At 35.2% G+C, this 15469-nt stretch overlaps 1 protein-coding gene across 1 annotated transcript in view; it reads right to left on the bottom strand.

Annotated features, from left to right (window-relative positions):
* Window positions 1–15469, bottom strand: part of SLC9C1 (solute carrier family 9 member C1) — a 66745-nt gene that overhangs the window by 37355 nt on the left and 13921 nt on the right. The window contains exons 6-10 of the mRNA XM_081815546.1: window positions 13488–13616; window positions 11618–11779; window positions 6821–6920; window positions 3511–3654; window positions 2131–2305 (exon numbers count right to left, since the gene is read on the bottom strand). Coding sequence (XP_081671672.1) covers window positions 2131–2305; window positions 3511–3654; window positions 6821–6920; window positions 11618–11779; window positions 13488–13616 — 710 coding nt within the window. The remainder of the gene's footprint in view (window positions 1–2130; window positions 2306–3510; window positions 3655–6820; window positions 6921–11617; window positions 11780–13487; window positions 13617–15469) is intronic.

The raw sequence follows: 15469 nt of genomic DNA, 5'->3' as shown, positions 1-15469 counted from the left end.
GTCGCTTTTCTGTTCAGAGAGTTGCTGCTATTCTTTTCTTCGATCTCCTGTTGAGTTTGTAGGTGTTCAGAATGGTTTGATCCCTATCTAGCTGAATTCCTGGGACCAGACAAAATTTAGGTCTCCTACTCCTCTGCCATCTTGCTCCTCCCCTCAGGATTAAGATATTTTTAACCTTTTCCTCTCGTGCTGCTTCATGAGCATTAAAAAGTTAGCTGGAGGGTTCAGCCAGATTAAATTAAGGAAGAAGTGCGACCTTCTTCTCAACTAGTTACTACTAGTGAGGGCATCTCACTACATGATTTTTTCACTAGGGTTTTATCTCAAATCAGCTCTGCATGGCATCATCATCATCATCATCATGGCTCATATTTATTGTACATTTACAATATGCTAAACAATGTGTTAAGTATTTTATGTATATTTTCTATTTCTCAAATAACGCTTTGAGATAGTGTTGTGCTAGAGCTGACTTTTACCAGCTCATGAGAGCTGATCATTACATTTTCAGGAAGTTATGGAGTTGATTGTTGTTCTGTTAGAGTGATTACACCACGGAAATTGACAAATACTACCAATTAGGGCTCCCTCTGACTCCTAAGAAAGTTACTTGTTAAACATTTGCTAGCACAACTCTGGTATTATTTAGTCCCTTTTGGAATGAAGAAACTGACAGGTGCGATGGGGTAGGTACTAATTAACTTACTGATGGCCACACAGAAATAGCAGCCAACTAGAAATTTCAGAATCCAGATCCATGTGCAATGTCTACCTTTACACTGGCCAGGATGTGTGGTGCCAAATTGACCTTGATTATTCAGGCATGTGGAGATAGTTAAAAAGAAAGGGGAGATCATGTAATATTAGATAATTTTGGTTTTAAAAGCAGTGTTTGAATGTTTAATTTTGTAATGTTTGGGCTATTATCTAATTAGACATGCAGTAATTCCCTTCCTGCTCTTCTCTTTACATTTGGAATTTATGTGTTAAAAAACCCACAATGGAAGTGTTAGATGCATCGTGATATCTGCACAGGAAATTTCTTACAGAGCTCCTTGTAATGGTCTTACCTGGAAATGAGGTAGAGGGAGAGTCATGCCCTTTATGTTCTGTTTGGCAGAATTTGGGGCTAGTATCAGTGAAGAGGTAACTTCAGTTGACCATTAAAATGTTTTGGTTCCTAGCATTACTAAATGTGGCCTCACAAAGTTACAGAAAACAACAAAGTCAATCATAAGCAGGTTTCTATTTTTCTCGAGTGGCTATTAGGAATAAGTAAAAATAAAAATAAAAACACTTATTGAGTACTTACTCTGTATCAGGTACTATTTTTAAAAATATTTATTTATTTATTTATTTGATGGGAGGGAGGGGCAGAGGGAGAGGGAGAGAGAGAATCTCAAGCAGACTCCACACCCAGTGTGGAGCCCAGTTCGGGAATCCATCTCATGATCATGACCTGACCTGAAACCAAGATTTGGAGGCTTAACTGATCAGGTACTATTTTAAATTATTTATAAGTTTTAACTCCTTTAACTTTCATAATAAACTTATTTTAAGAGTGTAATGAAAAAGGGTGCCTGGGTGGCTTGGTGGTTAAGCATCTGCCTTCGGCTCAGGTCATAATCCCAGGGTCCTGGGATCTAGCCCCACATCAGGCTTCCTGCTCAGCGGGGAGTCTGCTTCTCACTTTCCCTCTGCCACTCCCCCTGCTTGTGCTCCCTCTGCTTGTGCTCTCTTGCTTGTGCTCTCTCGCTCATGCTCTCTCTCTCTCTCTCAAATAAAAAAAAAAAAAAAAGAAGCCAGAAAAGGTAAACCCAAATCATTCAATCAGGTGTTGGAAAGGTAAGAGTAGGAACAGGTGTGTTCACCTCTCTTATTTTATGTAGTTTTATTGCTCTTGTAATGAAAAACATGATTGTAATGTTAAGGGTTTAGGAATTCCTAAGCCAGAATGTTCCCCAGGAAGAGGAAAGTTGCCGGTTGTTTTCCTCTCTCCAATCTTGCCATCATAGCTAAATCACTCCCGCAGTCCAAGTGGGGTTGAGCTACCTCACTACAAAAACATATTTTAGTACACAGCAACAGTATTCATAAAATGTTCAAATAAAAAAATTCATTTATCTTTACTTGAGATTTTTCCCTCTCAGAGCCAAGAGAAAGGTCAGAGTAGGCAAGCAGAAGAGCCATGTTTATATTAGGCGTTCCTTTCATTTCACTCCAGACCATTATGAATGCCCAGCGCCAGCTGAACCCATGACCAAGTCGAGACAAAAGAGGGCTCATTATTAGAAAGACCAGAAGTCTAAAAGACAAAAGAGATTTTAAAAAGTTATTCTTGCCATAGACATTTTTTTTCCATTTCATTCTACTCTATTCCAATCTATTCCCTGTGGAATGGCCGACTCAGACAGATGAGTCATGTTTCACACACCGTTAGCATGGCACCAAAAAAAGGCAGAAGGGCATTTCATAGAGAGAGAAAGATGACAAGAGGATGGCATTATTCTTTTTCTTTCTATGAAGTTTGTAGTAGGGTAATTCCACATCTCTTGAGGTAGAAAAGAAATAGTTAGAGATGTTTTGTAGATATATTCTATTCTGGATCCCAAAAGGAAATAAAAACAAATCTAATGAATAAGAACTGAGGGGGGAAGAATATCTTCCCTTTCTTGTTCTTTGTAGATTTTAATCTTGCTGAACTTATCCAATATTGGTGGATTCATTTCTAGTTTTTCTTTTAATCACACATCTCCTACATTTTACACTAATTGTATCTGATCATTAGGGACTAATTTCCATTTAATTGGCACTAGCCAACTGATGTCAACTCCTAATTAGTTTTCCTAGATGAAAGTAGAATCCTAGCAACATGAGGGATAGAATCTGGAGAGAGTAGCCATGGGGGTTTTTCCTGCTCTGTGTCACGTCCTTTTCACTTACATGGGCAGACTCTTTCCTGCCTCTTACCACTGAAAAGGGGACTACAAAAATTATTTAAGTAAAAAGGACATTTACAAAGAGGACTTCCTAATGATTTTTTGTGTGTGTGTGTGTGTGTTTTTTTTTTTTTTTATTCTTACCTAATGATTTTTAAAAAGCTATTTGTAACTACAATTTAACCAGAAGGAAATTATTTGTTATACAATATTAGGCAAACAAAAGCAACATAAAATTTTTATTTATGATTGGTGCTGAACTTTATGAAACCTCATAAGAAAAAATAACACTGGACAAAATATACCAAATGTTAATAGCAGTTTCCTCTGGGTAGTAAAATTATGAAAGATTTTTTCCTTCTAATTTTCAAAATTTTTATAGAGTGCTTAGATTGCTTTGACATGCAGTTAGAAATTGGAAAAAAAAATCCCACTAAAACAGAATTTGCTAATAATTCCTTGGCAAGGAATTGTTCATTTTCATTCTAAGGAATGAAACATTTCTATTTAAAAAATATCTTTGGGCTTACTCAATGTCCTATAAATAGAAAAATTCAAATGACATTCTTACCTTAAAACAATAAGTGTGAAATAGATATTTAATGAATAATATATGTCAGAAAATGATATATATAAATATGTATGTGCAGGAATTAGAAGTCCAATGAAGGTAAACACCATAAGAAAAGCAACAAATGATAGACAATTCCAGAATCTGCATTTTCAGAAAAAAAATTGAATGTAATTAATTACAGTTAACTAACCTAACACATTTATCACAAGGCTTATTCATGTGAGGCATTGTGCTAGGCCTAATCAAGAAAATAAAGTTGAATAAGGCATTTACTTACACTCAAAGGGCTTATAATTTAACTGGGGAGAAAGGAGCAGTAAGGCAAGTAAACAAATAATTCTAAAGCAACCACATTTAAATTAGTGTCTTTCTTTTGGGATTGATTCTGAAAACATGTTTTGGTGCATTCAGGCATCACGGTTCATGTAGCTTGAAAATCCTGGTGTGAACTCCTCATATCATTAGGAAGAGCTAAAATTATTTATCTTCAAAAAGAACACTGAACTGCTAGTCTGCTTTACATAGTGATAGAATTGAGGCTTATCCTAAAATCTAGCTAGCACTTAGAAGATGTGAATTAATCCTTTATTCAAACGAATGTCCTTTATAGATTCTCCATTTAGGATTTGTGAACATAAGTACATTCAAGTGCCCTAGAGCCCAGGAAAACTCTACATCACTCCAAAGTGCATGTTCTCATCTGCTACAGGCAAAGCAATTTGGAAAAAGACACTCAATTACCAATATTGGTCATGTTTCGCTATTGGGACCATAGGAGGCTATTTAAAATTTACTTCTTGGGGTGCCTGGGTGGCTCATTCGGCTAAGCGTTTGCCTTTGGCTCAGGTCATGATCCTAGGGTCCTGGGATCAAGCCCTGAATTGGGCCCCCTGCTCAGCGGGCAGTCTGCTTCTTCCTCTCCTTCTGCCCCTCCCCACTGTTCTCTCTCTCAAATAAAATATTTAAAAAAAAATAAAAATAAAAAATAAATTTACTTCTTGTTATCTTCCTTTATATTTCCTGTGTTGAATGTCACAATATTATAACAAAATAAATTGAAAAGGTTAAAAGGGCACATTAATACCACTTTATGAGATGAAGGTAGCTTGGTTTAGCCATATGCTGAGTGCCCAGAAACAGTCCCTGAAACCCTTAAAAAGAATGATTGTCCCTTCTCCAGAAAAACAGATTTGCCAAAAATACTACAGATCCAATACTAAAAACAACTCTTTCTCTGTTCCAGTAATGTGAATTTTCCGTTCTGAACATTATTTAAGAGGCACAAATACCTAGGCCTTATCGGAGAAAAATTAAATGTAAAACATTCTAGCCTAGGAAATATTAAGTCAAATCCTTCAAAATACTGTTTCTGTGACCAAACTTAGGCTAATTACTCTAGGCTGTGAGTTATCATCCCTTTCTTGCATATGCATGGCCATGCTTTTAATTCTGTTACTTCTGGATTTAAATGCTGCATTGAACACCAACTTGGAGGGAAACACACTAAGATATATTTTATGACAGTTGTGTAATTTTTTGTGTTTTTTATCCTTCTTTTGACTTCACTATCAAAAGCAAATCCAATTGTTGCACCATGTGTATAGTCACCAAAAAACAAACAAACAAACAAAACAAAACCCTCAAAGCATTATACCCACCTACCCCTACAATTAATGAAATCCCTTGTGAATATTAATGGAGTAGGATAATTCAGTCAAGTGAATGGTGAATATGAACTACTACCATACCTTTCTCTTCATTTAACAATTACATAATTGAATAATTTTCCTAAATTTGTGGAAAAATGCTGCTGAATACCAAATATAACAGTCTCATTAAATGAGCATAAAATGAAACAAATCAATTAAGCAACAAATATTGAGGAGCTGTCAAGACCCTTTCATATGTGGTAGGAATTAATGGGAGAAATCTGATGAGGAGGAAACCAGATTCTTTAAGGAATCAGTCTATCAACTTCAAAGTGAGTATGAGCCGAACAACCAAGCTCCAACCCAGCTAATGGATGTGTGCATGTCCTTGTGCATGGGTGTGCGCACTTGCATGTTTGCGATAAGTCAGGCACACTGAAAAAGAGCTTCTGACTTTGAGGTACAGACAGATCACCTACCTCAACTCTAGGTGCAGTAGTACCAAGGATGTGGGTGAGAAAAACGCAACTTTTAAGGAATTCAAGGGAAGTAATGTCTTCAGGGGAGACCCAGGTTTCAGTTAGAACGGAAAGGTGAAAGGAGTCTTCAGAATCACTTCCCAAAGACAGAGTTGAAACACATGACGTTTTTAATTCTTCCTCCAACAATTAATTGTGGCAAGTAATTCTGCCTAGCTGCTGGTACAATTGGCTTCCATTATAATTGATATGAAATGTTAGTAAATTTAGCTCCAAAATTCTGTAAGAGTCTATGCTTTCGAACTTCTGACTTCTGAATTTATTCTATCTTCTCTAATGTTCTCCAAAACTCCATAATCATTGATTATGTTCAGGGCTTCTGTTAACACATGTTACCCTTTTGTGCTTTAGGTCAAGTTCTCAGCCAACGTGTTGGAGCATCACAGAAAGCAGCACCCTTCTTTTACGTTCGCACAAATTCCAATCACCCCTAAGCTGGATGCCCTTGAGCAGGGCACAGTTTATACATTTGTACATTTGGCCATGTTTTCTTTTATAACACTGCCAATCCTTTTCAAATGCCCTAGCTTAATCTTTTAATTTGCTTTGCATGCCATCTCCTCATTATTCTTAAAATACTGGGTTTCTATTCTAGTAGCAGTGCCATGCTGAGCCATATTGGAGCCTGAGGCAAAAGGAACTAATCAGTAATATTGATTCCATCTTTATTTAAAATTTTTGTGTTTTCACAAACATGGATTTTTTGGATTAATTTCTATTTTTTTAAAAAAATATTACCCTAAAACATTATTTATCTTCATGACTGAGTATTTTGGCACATTCTTAAATTTTGTGACTGAGATGAGTGCCTCACATGCCTTACCTTAATCCTGGCCCTGTCTAGTGAATTATACTGGAAATTACTGAGTAGATGGTCAGAGACTTGAGAGAATTTGTAGGAAAATAAAGCCAACATGAACTCAAGGTAAGGTTATAAATTTTGCCTAAAATTAGAGGATTAGAAGACACAAGCGAATAGAGTTTTTAGTAAAGGTTTTTAGTCGGGTAGTTTTGGAGTCAGTATCTTACTTTGACCAATGTATATGTAGATACAGTTGCTATTACAATATTATAGCTTCTAATGCATGAAACAGAGTGAAAAATATGCTAGCTACTCACTCGAGAAGAAGTGCTTCAACTCCTGGTTTAAAACTTGTAGAATTTAAAAAAAGTCCCATAATGGCCAGGGTAAATATTCCAGACATTCCAACTAGCTCACCTATTTTTTAAAAGAATTAAATATAAAGTATTAATTTAACATCAACAGTGGCACAAATTTTGCCCGAGATGAAAATATCAGATATCTCGATAGTATAGTAACTTTATAGAGAGGATACCCTACTTGGTTTCAACTGGATTATATTGCAGATTATTACCACCACCTTGTCCTTCTTTCTCCTCAGAGTCACATCCAACTGTGTTGTCAAATCTATACTGAACATCCTTGCACTGCTTTGGCTTCAGATCATTGCCAACAATATGAAGCTCACAAAACTCTTCATGTGCCCCACTGCGGCTTGAGCACCCTCTATAGGTCTAATTTTTTCAGAGGGGCTATGGAGGAATGAAATGGAAGTGAGCCAGTGAGTTCTTTGTGGACTAGCCCACTTCATATGCTTTCTTCTTAGGAGACAATGGGAGAGAGAAATGGTTTGATTTTGTGGCAGGACTAAGGGAGTCGATCCAGCAGAAACCTCATATGGCTATACTTCTCCAGCTTAATATTGTTTTGGTACATTTACTGTGCGGGACTGAAAAGCATAAAAAACTGGAATATTCTTAAAAGTAGTAGTATTAGAGTTATATCCCCCCTTGCTTATGAAAGTAGTATATTACCACTGTAAAAAATTCAAATAATGCGGTACAGTATAAAGATTATATATATATATATATTTTTTAAAAGAGGACCCATAATTCAACTACCAAGACTTCAAGTACAGACCATCCCTAACTTAAGAAGTTTCGACTTGCAATTTTTCAGCGTTACAGTCGGGCAAAAGCAGTGTGCATCCAGTAGAAATAGTACTTAGAATTTTGAGTATTGATCTTTTCTAAGCTGGCAATTTGTGGTAAGAGCCTCTCGTGATGCTGGGCAGTGACAGTGAGCTGCACCTCCTGGTCAGCCAGGCCATCGTGAGGGTCAACAACCGATATGCTTACAACCATTCTGCACCAACACAACCACTCTGTTTCTCACATTCAGTACAGCACTCAATAAATTACATGAGATATCCAACTCTTTATCATAAAATAGGCTTTGTGTGAGATGATTTTCCTAACTGTAGGCCAATGTAAGTATTCTGAGCATGTTTAAAGTAGACTGGGCTAAGCTATGATGTTTGGTAGGTGAGGTGTACTAAATGCATTTTTGACTTATATTTTCAACTTACAATGGTGTATTGAGATATAACCCCATTGTAAGTCAAGGAAGATAATTATAATTTTAAAGAAAATTTGTATTAGAATTTCTAAAATGGAGAGGACTGTATTTGTTTAGAAGAAATAAGTTGATAAGTTAGTTGAGAATAGAGAATGAGACCCAAAGGGCAGCATTAAGCATTAAAGGATACCTGCTGAATTTCTATACTGGACACAAGTGATAAGAATTAAGCAGGAAACATGGAAAAGTGAGGAATTAAAGGGAGCTATCAGATCTCATAGAGCCATGAATTACATAATGTAACTTCCCTTGTGAGCTCCCTTGTCCCCATCTTCAGTAAAATTTACTAAGAACCAAAACTTCTCTATATTTAAACGGAAGTAGCATGGGGTGCTTGGGTGGCTCAGTCGTTAAGCGTCTGCCTTCGGCGTGGGTCGTGACCTCAGGGTCCTGGGATCGAGTCCTGCATCAGGCTCCCTGCTTGGCGGGAAGCCTGCTTCTCCCTCTCCCACTCCCCCTGCTTGTGTTCCCTCTCTCACTGTGTTTCTCTCTGTCAAATAAGTAAATAAAATCTTAAAAAAATAAAAAAGGAAGTAGCAGAGATCATGAGAAACTAAACTCCAGAAATTTTCAGGAATCATGAAATCCTTGGGTGCTCGTAGGCTATAGAATTGGGAATTTAAGATAATTGGATCAAGATCTTTAAGAGGAGTGGAGTACCCAGTGAATACTCATCATGGCATATATACACGACATGCATGCACACAAAGTCACACATTTAAAAAAAGCTATAATGAGATTATACAGTAAAAGTGTTCTGTAATAAACTGCTTTTTTCACTTATTGTTTAGCAGACATTGTTCTAGTTAATAAAAATTAAAAAATTTTGTTTTAATAGTAAAAGAATATTGTGGACATGCCACTTTTTATCATATTGCCGTATTTATCAATTGCCAGGCATATTTGGATCAGTTCTTTGCCCCTCCATTTTTTGGCTTACTTTATTGCAACAGCTGTGTTTTAATTACTGGTGGCTTGTTAAATGTTTAATACCTACCTAGGAGAGAAAGTTCTTGATTTTTCTTAAAGTTATCTTGTCTGTTTTCACCATCAGTATTTCCAGATGATATTTTAAATTGGTCGGTAAAATTTCAACCTCCCCAATTGCTATCATTGTTTGATTCAGATTGTGATATATTTTAATTTTGTAAAGTTAGTATCCTTATCACATTACTGAGTCTTCCCTTCCAGAGATGGAAAATTACAAGTTTTATATTCTTCATTTTAATCCTGGCCAGAAATGGTACCTAAGCCAGAAACTAACACTTTGTTTAGTTAGTTTTGAATGATAAAATAAGAGGGAAGTGTGGACATAGGCACTTTGAGGAGATCCAAGTCCTGGACTAGTCATAGTCATTTATTAGGTAGTAGTGAAACTTGGAAAATATTTGTGGTGAATATCTTGAAGATACTAATAATATAAACATTAAGTCAGGTCAGAGTGAAAGTCTTTTTACATTAGATTTATATTTACTCTGTACCTCATTTTCATGAAATTCTGCTTTAGAAGTTTTCTTTCTAAAATGTTTATAGAGGGGTACCTGGGTGGCTCAGTCAGTTAAGTGTCTGCCTTCGGCTCAGGTCCTGATCCCAGGGTCCTGGGATCGAGCCCCACATTGGGCTCCCTGCTCAGCGGGAAGCCTGCTTCTCCCTCTCCCACTCCCCCTGCTTGTGTTCCTGCTCTCGCTGTGTCTCCCTCTGTCAAATAAATAAATAAAATCTTTAAAAAAAATAAAATAAAATGTTTATAGAGACATTTTAACTCTAAAAGTTTAAAATTATTTTGGGGGGTATAACCCTTAATCTTGAGGCTATGTTCACTATTAAATAATGTTAGAGGGAATTATATTTGCTAGGATATATTTTTTGTAGAAATTTAGGTATCCACAATTAAAGTAGTATGCAATGAATGTATCTGTACTGACCGTTCTCTTGCTGTCTATTAATTAATTAACTTGATTCTGTAAACTCACTTGACTTTAACTGACTTTACTGATTAGTTAGGAAGCCTCAAGATCCTACATTCGGCCTTTCCTTCCTCAGACATGAAAATAATGAATCTTGTTACTCTAGCATTTCTAAAAAGAATTTTTCTGTCTTGATTTATTCAAATTTTATATTTCTTAGTAAACTTAAATAGTTCTCCATATTAGTCTCAAACTTCTTGTTCAGTTTATTCCTTTATATTTTGTAATGTTTTGTCAATGTAAAGAGAATCAAATTTTCATTATATTTTCTAACTAGCTACTGCTGGCTTATAAGAACACTATTTTTTTCTGTATTTATCTTATATCAAGCTATTAAAAAGCCTTTTGGGCTTAGTTTATTAGTTAATGTTTTTGGGTTTTCTATGTAATCTAAAATGTTGTCACTAATATAATTTTCTCTTTCAAAATTATGGATAAATGTCTTCCTTCCTCTCTTTTCTTTTCCTTCCTTTTTCTTTCTTTCTTTCTTTCTTTCTTTCTTTCTTTCTTTCTTTTTCTTTCTTTATTTCCTTTCCTTTCTTTTTCTTTCTTTCTTTTCTTTCTTTCTTTCTTTCTTTCTTCGTTCCTTCTTTCCTTCTTTCTTTTTCTTATTGCCTTAGCTAAAGCTTCCAGAGAAATCATGGATATGAGAAAAGGCAACATTGGCTTGCTCTTAAATGTAAATGGAAGGGCATAGTATAAGTTTGTAACTAGGTAACTAGGTATCATTTACTGCACATGCTAACTCCAAGTCATTTACAGGGCTGTCTTGAATGACATTCTGAGGCTGCACTAGAGAACAATAATATGGTGAATTATTAATATCTGCCATTCTTCTGTGAGGAAGAAGTGGTGGCAAATGGATTAACATTGATAGATTTTCTAATATTTAGTCTTAATCTGTAACTTCTATTTTGATTTCCTTTTTGAGCTAAAATTTATCAAGAAAAGTATATTTAATTTCAGGCTATTAGAATGATTATTTTTAAAGGCCCTCCTTTTGTAATTAGTAAGTTGTGAATGCATTGTGATTGAACAGTGTTTCAGATTTTATTAAAATGCTCTTCAAGTCTAGTTCATTTCTGTAAATGGTCTACAAGTATGTGTAAAGATATGCATTCTCTTTGGGGAGATAAAACTTTATATCCTGTTAACCAAGCATTTAAGTTTTTATTTATATCTGTTTATAGCCATCATTTTTTGTCCGACTGGTTATGAAATTATCTGGGAAAGGCATGCTAAAGTATCTCATTGTAATTATGATTTTGTCAAATTCTTTTGGCTTTTGTAATGGTATTTGCTTTATGTATCTTGAGACATTGATTTCTGTTGTATAGATATAATATTTTCATCTCTTTGTAGGTTATTTTAACAAAAATATTCCTCCTAGACAAGTTGAATTTTTTTTTTGTTTTTTTTTGTTTGCAAACTTTGCCTGGTATGCATTTTCCCAAATCTCTGTTTTGCATTTTTCTGTCACTTAGTTTTAGGCATAGGCCCCAGACTTACAAATTAAAAAGATGAGGTACAGAATTGAAAAGCTGAGGCTTATGTGATTGACATCATCTTCAAAAACAGCAGACATCCACAGTTGAATCAGTTTTGAACTTAGAATTCCAAACAAGAAACTGGCTAGAAAATAAGACCAAATTTCAAGCAGGATGTCAAAGGCTGCAAGAAAGGGGAGTAAACAGAAAATAGTTAATAGAACTTACTTGATCTTAATTTTAAGTGATACTCTGGGTCAACTTTTCTTTTTGTCCTTATCTTTAAAAATAGCTCATCGCCATTTGTATGTATGGTATTTTCTTATTCCTAAATTGAAACAGTTTCTATTCAAATGCTGAAAGCCATATAGAAGTTTGCAAAATTTAGTCAGTTTGGTTTAAGAGCTTTTTTTCAGTGCCCATTAAGAAATACACATGTATTCAGTGCCATACAATGCAATAAATTTTGGAGATGCAGTTGAGTAAGAAGTAGAAAGTCCCCAAACTCTTGGAACTTATATTTTATATCTATCAAGGTACATATAGGAAATACAGAAAAAGGAATGCCTCTGGGTTCCAGCGGAGTGAATCTCCTGCATTGTTTTGGCTTGCCAAACTAACTGATTGGTTTCTCTAGGTCACACCTGCTCTAGGCATGGAGTTAAGCCATAATGGTAATCTGGGGAGTCTAGCACCTTCTGCAACTGAAACAGAGCAGAGGTAGACTCTGATTTCAGAAGGAGGTAGGGAACTGGAGTTAGAAGACCCATTTGAAAGCTGCTTTCTTTTTAAGGAAAAAAAGTAATTTCTAATCAGTAAAATGTTTACTGAATGGAATTATTAGGCCAAGAAAAAACAAATCCATTATTTCTTACAGTGTTTTTAAACTCTTAACATGCAAGTTGGAAAGGACAAACCTGTGAGTGCAGTAACTCTTCTTAGGTTTCCCCTTTATGAAATATGTGCTAACTTCAAAGATGGAGCAACATTATTTAAATAATTACATGAGTTTTAAAAATAATTATTATGAAAATTTTTGATTCACTATTATGTCAATTGATATAAATGAAATATCAGTAAATCTTATTAAGCATCTTTTTTTCTTAAAGGAAATTTTTCTTTCAAATCTATTAAAAATTCAGAGAAATCTCTCGTGGCTGAGGAAATAAGTTCACAGTTCTCTTCATCCTTCAGCAGAATTTTTATTATTGTAGTTGTTACTGTTATTATTTACATAGAATGATTATTTATGGTTTTTACTCCTCTGAAACTTAACACAAAATTCTGTTCCATTAATTTTATCAAAATTATGAAGCAAGCTCTGTGAAAGCAAGGACTATTATGTTCATGGTTGAAGCATGAGGCCTAGAATAGGAACTATCACATAGTACATATCAATAAATAATTGTTGTATAAATGAATGAATGAATTTCCATATCAGTACCCACCTCTCCCTTTTTTTTTGCTTGCCAGTGAATATCAAGAAAGTTCTCTTGATTAGATCATAGATACCAACTCTGATAAGGTTCCCTGAAATTATGTGGGCAATCTTTACTATCTTAAATGGAGCCTAGTAGAATACTGGACCAGGCTGGAGGCTGGGCATGGATCTGTCCAATCAGCATGCATGACTATAGCTCTTTGTATTTTTCAGTTTTCTGAGACAGTGGTCCTTGAGTTTTTAAGAGGCTTCTGAATATAGACATCTCTTTGTTGCTCACCTTCATCATCTTCAAGAAGGCCCTATCTGCAGGAAGTTCTATGGTGAAAGCTCTCTGAGTGACATAATATCATAAGCATAACTTATGATAAAATATTATAAAATCCATTTCAGTTTTTAGAAAATATAGGATTCTGGTTTTAAGAAATTTAGAAAAAGAATAAGTCCTTACCTAAAGAATGGTTCACCTTTTTTTGCAGGCTGACATTAATATCCTCAATACCAGTGAATAAAATCAAAGACATTATAGAGGTCATCAGACTTTCTCCATTAATTAAATTGATGAGGCTTCTAGAAAGACCTGTGGAAGAGAAAATATTTTGTTTAAGGTGGGAAAATCACTACTAAAGAGTAAAATTTTATTATCAAGTAGGAGTATATTCTTAGCTATAGATTTATATCACATACTTTGCCCATGTACTTAAATAAACTTTAGTCATGTTTGAAAACTCCCTTCAAAGAAATTTAATTATGTATCAACTGCAAGTTAAGTCTAGACTTCCATAATTAGGAACGAAATTAATTGGGGTTGACCATGGTTTATGTAAGAAGGATGATCAGCTAGAGCTGTCATTCATTGTTTTAAAGCCCAGATGAAAACATGAAATTCACTATTTTTTTAAATTTGGTGATTTAGCCAATATCATGTATTTAAGGCAAGACAAAAAACAATGATGGAGGGATAAAGGAAATAAATAAGCCAAGCTTTATAACATGGTACCTAAGCAAAGTATTGGGGCAATTGTCAAGATAAGCTCTCTATGATTAGAAATTGTTTGACTTTCCTATACATTCCTTTCAAAGATTTTAGAAATCAAGCTCTATGAAATGGAGAGCACCTGGACATTATGTACTCCCATCCTAATTTCCCTCCATTTATGATGATAGTTTAGATATCTATCAATTGTCATTTTTCTCTATTAAATATGCTTATAGTGGCAAAAGTATAACTTTGAGCATTGTAATGATTCTCTAGATGGCCATAGGAAGGAAATGTTATTACATCACCCAACCACTTTATGATCACAATCTAACACAGTAAGTGTGCTGTTGTAAGAGAAGAGAAGTCAAGGCATTCTATTCCTGTGGAAGCTCAAGTGCCTTGATGGTCCAATTCTTCACCTCTTTATGCATCCATGCCCTTTGCTGTAAAACTGCAATTCCTCTCACCTAAGAGATCCAGCCCGTTTTGTCATGAGACATGATGCAAGCAGAGGCTTAAGAAAGATTTTTGCTTCCTGTCTCTTGCATCTCTGCCATCATCATGATAGTGTTCCCCGGCTGCACTACTGGAAGATTGTGAGAAATGTGTGGAAGAAAGATGGATCTTCCCAGTTGAGGCCATCCTAGATCACTGAGCCCCCAGATGACCCTCTCACTTACTGTAGATTCATTAGTGAGCCCAGCCAAGATCAGCAGAGCTCAGCCATACCATCATAACTGCCCGACTCATGAGAAATAATAACTGTTGTTTTTCAGCCACTGTGTTTTTTCTTACTCAGTTGTTGGAACTCAGAGTTGTTCCTTACTGAGAAAAACCTAACTGGTCCTGTTGTATAACTATTCCAATTTGGAAAATGAACTATAACAAATGTAAATATTTGAAAATAAACAACCGACATGGGGGCATACGAGGAGTCAACAGACCATCAAAAGCTCAAGACAATGTGAATATACTCATGTACTCATAAGCCTGGGCAGAATTTATGTGTGTGTTAAAGTAAAATAAAACAAATATAAAAATCTTGCTTTGAAAACTCAGGCAAAAATGTTACCAAGAGAAAAATACTTTAGTTTTCATTTTTATTTTTTTTTAAATAGGCAAAATGAGGAGGAAATCAAAATTCCAAAAGTCATGGCAAGATGACTAAAATGTATGAGCATAACTTTGCAAGTTAACCCAAAGAAATTACTTATCTTTTTTAAAAAGATTTATTTATTTATTTGAGAGAGAGCGAGAGCACGTGCATGTGGGGGCAGGGAAAGGGGCAGAGGAAGAGAGAGAGAGGAAACTCAAGCTGACTCCATGCCGAGGCACAGTGAAATTATTTAAATTATTAAATTCAACAATGACAGGCCAGGAAATCAGTGGAATACGAACTAGATTACAAGATTATAAAGTTAAGAATGTAATGCTCTCAGGTAACATAGAAC

This window comes from Leptonychotes weddellii, chromosome 1 (genome assembly GCF_054177405.1).
Source record: "Leptonychotes weddellii isolate Sample4059 chromosome 1, ASM5417740v2, whole genome shotgun sequence".
In the NCBI taxonomy this organism is placed as follows: Eukaryota; Metazoa; Chordata; class Mammalia; order Carnivora; family Phocidae; genus Leptonychotes; species Leptonychotes weddellii.
Note: the sequence above shows the minus strand (reverse complement) of the source record. Positions and strands in the feature narration are given on the sequence as shown.